Raw genomic sequence first — 13,202 nt, 5'->3', positions numbered from 1 at the left:
ATATTAGCATAATTAATACATATTTTAACTTATTTATTGATTATAATTCTAATGTAAATCTTTTTATTATAAATGTGTGCGATTATTACTTATCAATTATTCTAAAAACGTTTGTTTTAATTTGAGATATAGTGTACTAACTTATAATTAGCAGCCTTTAAGCGATTATTTATTAGTTTATATTATGAAAATAATATCACGTGCTTGCGAATGTGATCATTACCTCGCTTTTCCGATCAAATAATAATGATCTCTGACAAGGTCGACATATTTTTTCAGCTCCTCGGGACTGCCGAATACCTTCGGTCTGGTCGGCCTAGCCATGGACTCTGGTTCGGCTTGGACAATTGTTCCGATAACGGTGAATAAGCAAAAGGAGAAATATGCGAGGCTCATTATCCACGCCCGCATTTCGAATGGCTGGAATAGTGGTCTTGATTCTGGAATAGTGGTCTCGGTCTGCAACGATACGACGAAGCTTAAGGAGAGATCGGGGGAGAGAAACAACTGCGTGTGGCTTTAAACTTCATATGCGTGTGATCGAAACCGGAGGGAAAATACGGGAAACAATTTCCTTTTTCCGTCGTGACGAAACTTTCCGCGACGCGCATCAAAGGAATACAATCGAAAGTTTTCTTAGAGTAATACGCTTCCAAAAGTATTGAAACTTCCATCCGACGATGATCAAGTACCGCGAACTTCCCACACGGTTTTCGAACGCGCCTTCCAAAAGGACACAGCGGAGGTGGTTGAGCGCGAAAGATAATTAAGATGCAAAAACTAACGCGCATCTTCGACCTATCTCCAGAAGAAGCCGGAAAATTCTTCGAGAAATTGTTGTCGAGAAATGCTTTGTTCTTGAAGAATGCCGTGCCGAGCGGTCGTTGCGCCCTAAATTAAAAGAAAGTTACATTCCTAACGTAACTTCTCATTCATTCCGTTGAGGAATCATTGAAGCTAAATTTAGCAGTTTCTGTATTATAAGCGTAGATAAAATTGCCGTTACTAATACTGTATACTCTATTTATATATTGCATCTCAAATCTCCGCACTTTCTTCACCTTTAATTCTCTCTCTCTCTCTTTCTCTTAAAAAGTATTCGAGATAAAATGTTCAAAATTTAAAAAAATTCTTTGAAAAATTTACTAGTAAAAAATATATTATAGAATCAGGTATTTTATTTTTATATTTTATATTCAGGTATTTTATTATCAGGTATTTTATATTTATTTTTATATTTAAATCGCAGGTGCGTAATATCACATTCTCAAGATATTAAATTATGCATGTCGCGAATTCCGGAGATTACAGTAAAACGTGTAGGATTAAATGACATTTAGGATTAAAAAACATTTACGAAATCCAGCAAATGCAATAAGCTGTTATGGCAGTTGAATATATAAAATTAAATAGAAGTATAACAAAATTTTATTTAATCCCTTCATCTTATAAATATATTTAACTCCAAATAACTTTTGGTATATAATTGAGAATAATTAATTAATGCTATTAATTCTTGATCAAGACAATTTTGTCGGTATTTCACATTTTTATTATATATATTATTTAAGAATGAAAAATTTTAATCGATTTCTTTATATAAAAGTCAGTGTTGTGGAAAAAAAAATGAAATTGTCCTCCATATATGTGTCTATCAAATAAAATTTACTATTTATTTAGCTTTATTCGTTGTGAATGAAAGATTGAAGCATCAATAAATCAAGTGTATATGAATATCCGAAGATTAAATTATTAGAATGAAATTGCAATTATTAATCAAATTCATTTTTCAATTATTTGCACTGCTAGTCTAATATAGTTTGATAAAAAAAAAAAGTAAATTTAAGAAGAGAAATTTTTAATAAAGGTTATTAAAAATTAGCAATTATTTTATACATAATATAATTCGAGTTATGTGAAATTAACCAATTAATGAGATTAAAAAATAGCAAACCAGGAGAAGTATCGCAGCAAAGAAGTTTTATAGTCGAAATGCAGTAGGGTAGAAGTTCGCGGATGAAAGCAAAATCATGAAGTTGAGTTACCTGTTGCATCATAACGGACAACTTTATCGTAACGGACGGACTTTGTGAAGGGTATCGATTCGTTTGAAATCAAGTGTCGATCGGCGAATCGAAGTCACAGTAATTTGTACCTAATATTTCGTCTTCGAAAGTATACCGAAACTTTTCTATGTCACGGCATCATTGAGTATTAATGCCGTAATAAATATGAGATATGAAACTAATTCAAGAAGGTTCCTAGGTTCAAGAGGTTAATCATTATCAATTAGGACTCCACGTATAAATATTGTGCCTTTGCTATAAATACTACGCATGTCATGACACGTGTCTCTTAATTTTTTCGATTTTGCCTTTCCTATAAATACTACGCATGCCATGATGCGTGTCTCTTGATCTTTTCGAGTTTGCGAAAAAAGTGTGTCGAATAAATTGCGCCGTGAATGCTTTGAAATTGAATATCGAGAATGGATGGATATTCTCTCTAAGTTTCTTGTCCTGTTGCACGTTCTTAAATTTCAGCGTATTTCTTTGAGCGCTTTGTGAAATTGGAATACGTTACCGATCTCGTAATATTTTATTTGTAAAAGATCCAGTCATCACGTACTTTTAGAAATATCTCGGTGAACTTTGAACTAAATCGTGAAACGACAATCACACGTACGATTTTTTAAAGAATTGCAAGAATTTGTACTTTTATTACACGGGGATATAAATAGCAGCACAATGTAATTCCATATACTTCGCATATTTTTACGTCTTTCGAGTACAGAGTGATAAATTCTACTGAATTGACACGCGGAAGAAGCGCGAGATATTATAAATTGCGGCCCCCCCTAGAAGCGAAGAATTTTGATTAATAAGTACAAAATACGGATGTTTAACATTTTCGCTGATTCATATATTTATATAGGCATTTTCATTCATAAAATATCTTAAAATCGAATATATAATAAGCAATTATTTAATTACATATTCAATCAGTCGCACACGTTGACTGATCTTTCAATACGTAACTCAATTTGATGATCAAACAAAACGATCAAATGTCAATTAATCGAAATATTTAACGAAATATAAATTGATACGAATGTATATAGTTTATCTGGTAATTGGAAATATTATATTTTGCGATAGCTTTAAACTTACGATGGTTTCGAGCTTGTTGCACTCGTCATATTCGGATTTAAAAGAATTTTTCATTAATTTTTCTGATTGTACTTGGAATTGATTCATAAACAGATAAATGGACAATTCAAAAATTTTTTAGAATTGTTTACGTAACCGGATAATGTAGCAGATTAAATAGAAATTACAGATATAATATATTGTGATCTTTTATTTTTCCTTGATAATAAGTCGTTATAATCGCTCTAATTAAAAAAACGTTTTGTTCCAGAAATAATAGTTATTATTAATTATTACTGTCATTTCTCTTGAAATTTAGAGATTGAGAGAATCTTTAAAGATTCGCAATTTCTTTCAAAAAATTTTATTAATCAATAAAAATGACATAATTAAAATATAAATCGCTCGTATATTAAATAATAAATTAATACACGTAATACATTCTTAATAGAAAAATTATTATAATAAAATTATAAAATTATTATAAAATTATTATAAATTTAAATTATAAATTTAAAATTATCATAAAACTATTATATATTATATTAAATAATAAATTAATACACGTAATAAATAGTCTTAAATAGAAAAAAAATGTTAGAGTGCATGCGCGTAAAGAGAAGGAAAATTTTTATTGCACACATGGCAGCAATAATATGCAGGTAAAGCAAAGTCAATGAAGGAGAAACGTGCCGAAATGAAACGCGTACGCGACGTAAGAGATCGCAAGCGTTGAAGGCGCTGATAACGATTTTCGCACTTAATGGTTAGTCGGCCGGCACGTGCAACTGAATGAAAATATCCGTTATTGTTTGTCGACATTGTTACAACCGTAAGACTACATCATCAGTTATACGGCACGAGTGAATACAGCTCCGTCTTACAATGAGCCGCGCGTAGGTATGCCCGTTTTGATACCGTCACTGCTACCGTTGACGTTACGATTATGAAGACTCGCTTTCCATCGTGGGATTTCGCAAGTTGCATTACGCCGATACATCTTACGAATCGCGATTGTAGCAAGAATGGCGAAGCGAAATATTACGTTGCCAAATACGATGACGATCCAGGCATCTCGAACATCGGGAACATTGCATTCATTATTTGCAATTATCTCCTTGAAAAATTTCGTAAGTGTGAGAAAAAATCATTAAAGAAAAAATATTAAATAATAAATAAAGAAAAAATATTAAATAATATTATTGAAATTCATATAGATAATGATAAAGATAAACAAAATCTTAAATGTCTAGAGGCTGTAAAAACATAAGGAAATAAACCTAAAATATTATTAATAAGAATAAAAAGAAATAATCTTATAAAAATAATTAAATTTGACATAGAATATTTAATAATAATTTTAAATTTTTTAATTAAAAATTTTAAAATAATATTTCATATTATAATAAATCGAGAGGGAATTAATCAAAATTGAAAAGGAAAAATAAAAATAATTAAACTTATTCTTAGTCAATTTAAAGAAAATTTTATCCTTTTTTTTCTCTCTTTAATAATTATATAGTTACTTAATAGTTGAGATCTTGTGTATAATTTCATAAAAATATGTAATCCTATTGATTTCTCTTATTGATCTCTCTTCGACACATTTATTTTCGGGAGATATTTTCGGTCCCGAAACTTTTCGATCGAATGACGGTCGCACAGATTGAGATACGTGAAATTATTTTCGAGTTAATGCGTAATTAATTTACGCTTTATCCACGCGATATCGTATCAAGTTTTATTACTCTGAAGGTGACTATAATATTTAGATAACGACAGATTAACGCTACAGCACGATGATGCATCGAAAATTCGCGCTTTCATAGATAACGCCAAGGTATTATTGATGACTATGATCATAGCTATTACTCATTCAATTTCAATCTTGAACTTTCCAAAGATTAATATTATGAATAAATCAAGCACGTCCTAGAGATGTATGTGCGGTATATATAATTATCTCGGCGGAAATTACGCTTGATATATCCATGCAATAGTGACAGATGAAAGAACAGTAAGCGAACTTTCAAACGTCGAAAATATCGACAGACTGAAAAAATGAAATTTCTTTTATCTGAAAATTCCTTGATTATTCTACAATAATGTTCTCTTCTCATGCTGTATCGATCTCGTTAAATTTGTTTCGCGTATAACTCAATCATGTATCAGATTATTTCGTCAAATAATGAAAGCACGATATCCTGAAAACTCGCGAACGCGATGAATGATAGAGACGATCTCTGTTCGTAGTGCGATCTCATGACCGATACTCGGATCGAAATTAATTATGTGACCTTTACGAGCATCTAAAGCGACGATATTGTCTACCGGCAAGCGTCGCAAATGTTCGAGTTCATAGCGCGCGTGGCGTTTTTCATAAAGACGGAGAAGCATACTGAATCGACCATCTTCTCGCTTTATAGCAGTTAAGAGGCTAGAAGAATACACATTGTTATTTTGTAAAGCGTCGCGTAAAATTCTGCGAAGAAATCTCTCTTTCGAAAATAGACGAAATCCTATCAGTAATAATTCTCTCTCTCGCGTAATAGATTTTTATATTTAAAATTTAATATTGCAGAAAAAGTTTGCTGTTTTAACAAAGTTGTTAAAATATATAGATTTTGAAATTCAAATAGTTTGATTAAAATAATGTGTATTTTGAAATTCAAATAGTTTGATTAGATAACGAAAATAGAAGATGGCGAAAATTACTTGTTAAAAATAGACTGCAAATATCAATGTGACATTTCAAAGATAAGGAATTGAGGATATTTTTGAGAAAAACAAAATTATGAAATATCATTAAAACATATTGTATTGTTCATGTTTTCTTATAATCTTCGAAAATGAATTACGAAACGTTTCTAAATTTCTTTACATGAATCTCTTCCTCCTCTGGGTCTGAAATATTTTGTCGCAACTTTAATTATAAATCGCCGGAATAAAATGGAATTTTTTAGACAGTAAACGACAAGGAATCAGGCACAATATTAATCTTAATTTGCTTATGGAATCGATTCGATAGCGACATACAGGCGTCGGAATAAATTCGTTAAGAGGTAAGCGCGTCACGAACGAAATGACAAGAGGGGTCGCCGCGTAATTTCGCTAAATATGGTAAACTTCATTGTGTCGCATCTTAATGCATGTGATTATACACGCAAAGTGAGGACGCAAAGCAAGAACAGAGACTATGACTGATTATAGCGATAACGAAGCCATCGAATCAATCACGAAACTCGATTTTCAGACGCGTTCTTCTGTGATGATGACACGCTCGTCACACATTGACCGATTACCTCCTCCGATAAAATGTATCTCTGCTCACGGCACCATTCATGACGAAATTCTTACAATTAGAACAAATTTTATCAATTGTCTGTCAAGATTTATCGGCTAATCATGATTTTATTATGTATATGCACGTACAATACATACGATTTTACTAAATATAAAAGTTCGTACTTGTTAAATCACATGGAAGTTGCTTTATAAAAAATGTTATTAATGGCAAGCAATCTCAATACAAATTTTTTATTATGCGTTTCATAAAAATGTGTTATGTATAATTCCAAGGTAACAAACCATGCATAAGTTAACATATTAAAAATGCTAAATATAAAAAAAGGAATCAAACAATACAAATTTACAAAATTAATCAATCGAGCTTTAGGAACATTATACAATATATCTTTATTAATAAAATAATATTAATCTGCTAAATAATTTATCTGCGTTTTAATTAGTTATGCATTTATTATAAATTTTGGTTGATTCAGTATAATGCATACTATTATGTATACATTTGTAACTGCGATTTGAAAAATAATAAAATAATATATCCATAAATAAATTATTAAGAAATACACATAAATTAAAATAACGTAAATCAAAACACATAAATTATTAAGAAATGCATAGAGTCTTATAATTTGTTCTTCATGATGAAAAAAAGCTGTAATTTCAAATAATTATTTTCTGTTTCGTATAATTAAATTTATATTTTTAAGTACATTAAAACAAAATTATACTTGACATTATAACTACACAAACAATTAAGAAAGTAATTAAAAGGAAACAGTTTGCTTAAGAGGTTACTTTAACATTAATAATCAGAAATTTTTAAAAGAGATTTATCAAAAAAACTTTTAAACGCTCTTTCGAATCAATCGCGAGCTCGACAATAGAAACATTATACAATTTACCTTTATTTCAAATTTATCAACAGTCAACTATACAGTCGCATATACTCACCAATCGACAAACAAATCTTCGTGACGATTTGCTAGTGATTCAAATAATAAATCGCGATCAACGATATTAGTTCGCACTTGAAGGGGATCTTAAGTCCGTCTCACTGGCACCTGGCGAGTTTTTCTTCACCTACTCGGCACCCTGGTGTGTCTTTCTGATATACTGGCGAACGTTTCAGTGGTCCAGATCGGTGGCTGCGCCGCCGACAGGAGTATATATACCTGCGAAGGCGACGCATCCCCCGGCAACCGTAGCCAATCCTCGAGATTCCCCCACCAATCGTGCCTCCTACTCGCGGTTCCTTACGATCTTCTCTTCATGGATCATCTCGCGCTCGCACGATCCCGTCTTTCTGGATAAAATGCGATCACTTAAATATAGAAAGATTAAATCTCCCGATATCGATAAATCGATCGCAAAATATTAATTATTAAAATAAATCTACATTTTCTTTGTCACATTGTCTTTTTAAAAAGTGCAAGAACCGTATGTTATTATAATTGTTCATAAATGTATGTTTAATTATTATTCTTTTCAATAGATACTCTTATACATCTTTGAATATATCTCCGAAATTCCGAAAATCCATAATTTTTGGCGAACGAACAATATGCTTTTATAACAAGCTGATCAAAATCAAATATTATTACAATAAATCAAGAGACTAGATACAGAATTTCGTACAGAAATATCAAGATATCGAATAATCTATGTATATATGCACAATTATATGTTGTATTAAATAATGTTATTTAAACGTCGTGCAAAAAAATTTAGGAACTTATCCATTTTTCAGTTATACACACACGATTTATTGTCAACCGAAGAGATACTGTATTACGGTAATATACATATAGCAACAGCTTTGACTATAATCCTATTATTCAAATTTTCTCGCTAAACCCATCCATATAGCAATCTGATAATGAAACACCTTTATATTAAAATTCGACTCGTACGATACATCCGCCGATTTGCACCTCCAGACTGACCGATTACAATGTAGGTCATACAGATATCCACTTTGGAAAAGTTTAAGAGAAACGTATCCGACATGATCAATCTCACAATCGCCAAACATTAAGTATCCTTTAGTTCTCCAACTTTTAAATGGCGATAACGACGCAAGCTTACACACGCGAAATCTGGCAGATAAGAATGACAAGAGCGATAACGAGAGATAGAGAGAGAGAGAGAGAAAGAGAAATCGAAAGAAACATAATTCCTCATGCGTGGGTAGATAGATCGTGACGGACATACCGACAAATATGAACCAATAAGAACTTGGTTGGGGGATGATGGGGTGAAACATTGTTAATAAGAGGATATCCTGTGGCGCGAGGATCCACTGTCATCCATTTTCGACTGTTACCGCAAACTCCGTTAATCCGCATCTTTGCCAATATTGATTGCTTTAATTCGCCTTTTTCCTTTAAGTTTCCAAATTATATATAATCCGTTTAGGGAAGTTATCTTGTTCATCATGTATATCGAAAAAAAATTGTATCAATTGTCAATTTTTTGCAATTAAATATACATAGCGAAACTGATTTAAAAAAAAGTACAGATCATCATGTAAATAGATATTATATTATTATTGAGAATTATACAATCCGAGATTTGAGTATGATGACAAAATATTAGGTTCGTACTTCGAAACATACGAGCGCGTGTTTGATTATTTCATCCAGCTGTTTTAGAGATAGTATGGTTAGAAATCAATAATACAGGCTTGCGAAGGTCAGTTACAAAAAGCAATTAGGTGAAACAATAGGCGCGAATCTGGTAGATTTTTTAATGCTGAAAGCGAATTTGGTCGCAAAATTTTCCCAGCACGTCAGGTTTTTGAATAACTAGACACTACAAAGCGCGTCATTTATTTTATATATGTATATAATATAATTATTATAATTATTAATATATATAATATAATTATATATATATATATATATATATATATATATATATATATATAAAGGAATGAAAAATTATAATTTATATATATATATATATATATATATATATATATATAAATTATAATTTTTCATTCCTTTCAACAACTGTCAAACTATTAATCTTTGCGATCCACGATGACAGTCGCTCGATGCTCTGAATATAACGCACTATGCAAATCGAGACAATCATTAGCATCGCAGAAAAGCGGCAATAATAATTGCAAGAATCAATTTAACAAGAGCGGATTTGTAATTAAATAATCTAAAAATTATTTCGGCCAATTTCATGAATTTATTATGGAAGAACCTAATTTTTTTAAATATTTCTGCCAACAGCATCATATAGTACTACTCTTTACTTTCCAAATCCATCTTCGATTGCCACCGCATGATTTTTTTTCACTGAGTATATAAGTATGAAATTATAAGAAAATTTACGTTAAAGAAAATTTATGTAAGCATCAATATGACAGAGCTGTATCATATCCGCCATCTTGAAATTTTACATCTGTCAGGTTCGATTGTCGAAAAAGTTCTGTAGATATATATCTAATACAGTTGTTACACATTTGGATGAATTTTTCTAAATTTTATACCTTTTTTATTGTGATTCTGCCCGTCATATTGGATTCCCTGATTTTTAATTCAAAAAATGACGTTCAAAAATTTATGTTTTTTACCCAAATTTTGATTCATGGTAAGACAGAGAGGTGGTACGGTTGACTTGGAATGGTTTATTGAACCTTTATACATGACCGGTCTTATAATTTATACATCTCAACGAAAAAAAATCATGCGGCGGCAATTGAAAATGGATTTAAAAGGTGAAGACTAGTACTATACGATGCCATTGGCAGAAATATTTCAAAAAATTAAGTTCCCTCATAATAAATTCATGAAAATGGTCCAAATAGCCATTTTTGGACTATTTAATCACAAGTTATTTAAAAATCTGATGTGCTGGAGAAATTCTTCGGTCAGATTCGTCTTCAGCGTCAAAAAATCTATCAGATTCACCTACTCTGCTTTTTAAGTAACAAAACTTAAAATTTCGCAGACCTGTGTAATTAATAATATGTAAGAAAATCAATAATTTTCAAAATTCATCTGAGGTGAAACGAAACTAATTAATTTTATAAAAATAACTTTATAAAAGTTGCACTTAAATTTAAATGTTTTATAAATGCAACTTGGATTTAGTTAAAATATAAAATATATATAATTTATTTATATTATTAAAATACATATTATATATATATATATATATATATATATATATAATTTATTTATATTATTAAATACATATATATATATATATATATATATTTATTTATTTATTTATTTATTTATTTAAATATAAAATAGACTTGCAAGAAAAGAAGGGGGAGAAAAAAATATATATAAATGCATACATTAACAATAACAAAATAACTAAAAAAAAAGGGAACTTTAAGAACAATCTTGCCATTATTCACAGTAGTAGCTTACAAATGCCTGTGACAGAATATTTATTGGAGTAAAATAGCTCTTTTAGCTTTAAAACAGAGAAAGAATAACCTGACTCGTCGTCACCGATTCGTCTTTAACTTGACAAAGAAGCAATGCGCGTGATAAGAGAATCCCGCGTTTACGAGGGTTCTGTTAAGCTTTCTAGACATACTATATTTCCCCTTTTCAACGATTCCTTTTGTTCCTCTGTCCCTCTAGTTCTCGCTGTGCTTATCACCATCGTTGATTTATAACGTCAATCGAATCGATTTTCTGGATGTTCCGTTTACACTTACTCGTGGCGATAGGTAGTAACTACTGAACACCGATAAGCAATCGCTAATATATCGCATCGTCGACTGTCTCCTTCTGTTCTAAGAGGTCATAGTCGGAGAAGAACAGGGCACGATCGGGGATTATGCGATACGATCGATTCGTCGCAGGCGCTTAACGATCGTTCGAGATGGTGAAGATTCGCAGACGATGCATAAAAAAATGTCATTGCGTGGCTATCAAGTCTGTCGGGAAACGAGCTTAAGTTAATCCGATATGAGAGTTCACACTCTTACCTTTTCGCCACGAAGGAAAAGCGATAAAAGTACCGCGGAGCGGAATCAACATCAGGGGGTTGCGTCTGAGAAGCATACTTCCGTTGTTCAGATTGTAGTTGTGGGTATCGAATTTTTGATTCAAACTAAGTGCTCGCTCGCATTCGTGTATATATTTAAATATCCGTTTAAAATACATTTTGCATTCGCAGAGTCGTTTCGAGTGAAGCCGTTTCGAAGTTATAGAGAAGTTTGACGGTAGATGAGTTAACCGATAAAGTTACAACCGGTTCCGTAAAGCGCGGGTTATAGTTATTGCAAGCTCGGAAAGAAGCTTACTTCGTGAGTCGAACCGGAATAATGATGTGTATGTGTGCGTGCGTGTGTGTATAATAAATTGTAACGCAACAATTCAACGTAAGAAAGTATATTGTACTAAAGAGATTTAATAAAAATATTTTTAATATATTTTAATATATTTATTATATATATATATATATATATATATATATATATATATGTATATATATATTGTAGGATAAAAGTATTAATTTTTTAAAATATTATATAGAATATTTATAAAGAAGCTATGATATGATTTATAAATTTGCACAAGTAACTTTTTATTACGCGGTACTTATTATATAATAATTTGCACAAATCGTGTGTAAAAGTTATGTAAAATTAGATTTAGTAATTATTACAGTTTATTTCGAATGAATTAAGCGCCTGCGACGAATCGATCTTATCGTATCGCATAATCCCCGATCGTGCCCTGTTCTTCTCCGAGGGAGGAAAAAAGATTAAGCGTAGGTCAGAAAAATAATCCAGAGAACAACATATATGAATAATATATTGAGATAGATAAATGCGCGTGAAAATTATGTCTAATTTCTTAGAAAAAATTATGGTATATCCTCTTTAAATGTAAATATAATTTCGGTACATATTAACTAATAGTTTTATCTGCATAATTTCCATTCATGTCGGTGTTTTTTGCTTTCTGATCACTTTCGAGAAAGGCCATTTAATAATAATTTAATAATATTTTTGAATAATATAAAATACGTCCACGCTATAAATTATAAAAGTATCGCGCTAGCTTTTATTTTATCAAAAATATCACATTATTATTAAAAACAACATATGCGACAATTTATATTAATATTAATTTCTGGTTTGTGCGATAAAAAGTAATTAAATAATTTCAACCATTTCGTATTTGTTTTAATAAAAACAATGCGTCAAATTATTATTCTTATTATTATTAATTACCTTTTACATTTTCTAATGTAATATATAATTTTATCTCAAAAATTCGAATAAAAAATTCTACTTTATTCTACTTTAAAGTATCTGCTGCGATTGCGAACAAAATGTTAAGAAACGCTCTGCTTGTAGAACTTGTAGAGAAGACTCCACAGATAAAGACTTACCTGGTGCAGGTAAGTAACATGTAAATTTAAGCACATATCTAATGCTAATTTATATATTGATTTCCTTTTGCTAATATATTATTTGTAAATTAATAAAAAAAATTTAATATAATATATAATACTGGCTAATAATTTTGTAATATTTTAAAGACCAGATAAACATTTGATTTGGATAATATAATAGTATTTATCTATAATATAGTACTTTTCTTTACAGTAATCGTATTTTACGATAATATAATCAGTGTATTTATAAAATTGCTTTCTAAAAGATGCATTCAGTGTTTGGGAATACTTTTCTCACATAAAACAAATCGTCGCTTATAAGATTGCAAATTTTTGACACATTAATACGTTATAAAAAGATCC

The 13,202-nt window shown here is 30.5% G+C and overlaps 1 protein-coding gene across 3 annotated transcripts in view; it reads right to left on the bottom strand.

The window, feature by feature from the left end:
• Positions 1–13,202, bottom strand: part of Npf (neuropeptide F) — a 93,513-nt gene that overhangs the window by 916 nt on the left and 79,395 nt on the right. For 2 of the 3 annotated variants that reach the window (XM_083084028.1, XM_083084029.1), the window contains 2 exons: positions 7,407–7,754; positions 224–459 (listed from right to left, as the gene is read on the bottom strand). In XM_083084028.1, the coding sequence (XP_082940154.1) occupies positions 224–411 (188 nt within the window). In that variant the 5' untranslated portion in view covers positions 412–459; positions 7,407–7,754. Of the gene's footprint in view, positions 1–223; positions 460–7,406; positions 7,759–13,202 lie in introns of all 3 variants that reach the window. The other variant, XM_083084027.1, reaches the window with a different exon arrangement.

The sequence above is a fragment of the Camponotus vicinus genome, unplaced genomic scaffold (genome assembly GCF_025532165.1).
Source record: "Camponotus vicinus isolate PSW18456_S1 unplaced genomic scaffold, iyCamVici1.0 SCAF_12, whole genome shotgun sequence".
Classification (NCBI taxonomy): domain Eukaryota; kingdom Metazoa; phylum Arthropoda; class Insecta; order Hymenoptera; family Formicidae; genus Camponotus; species Camponotus vicinus.
The sequence above is the reverse complement of the archived record's forward strand: the minus strand, read 5'-3'. Positions and strand labels throughout refer to the sequence as shown.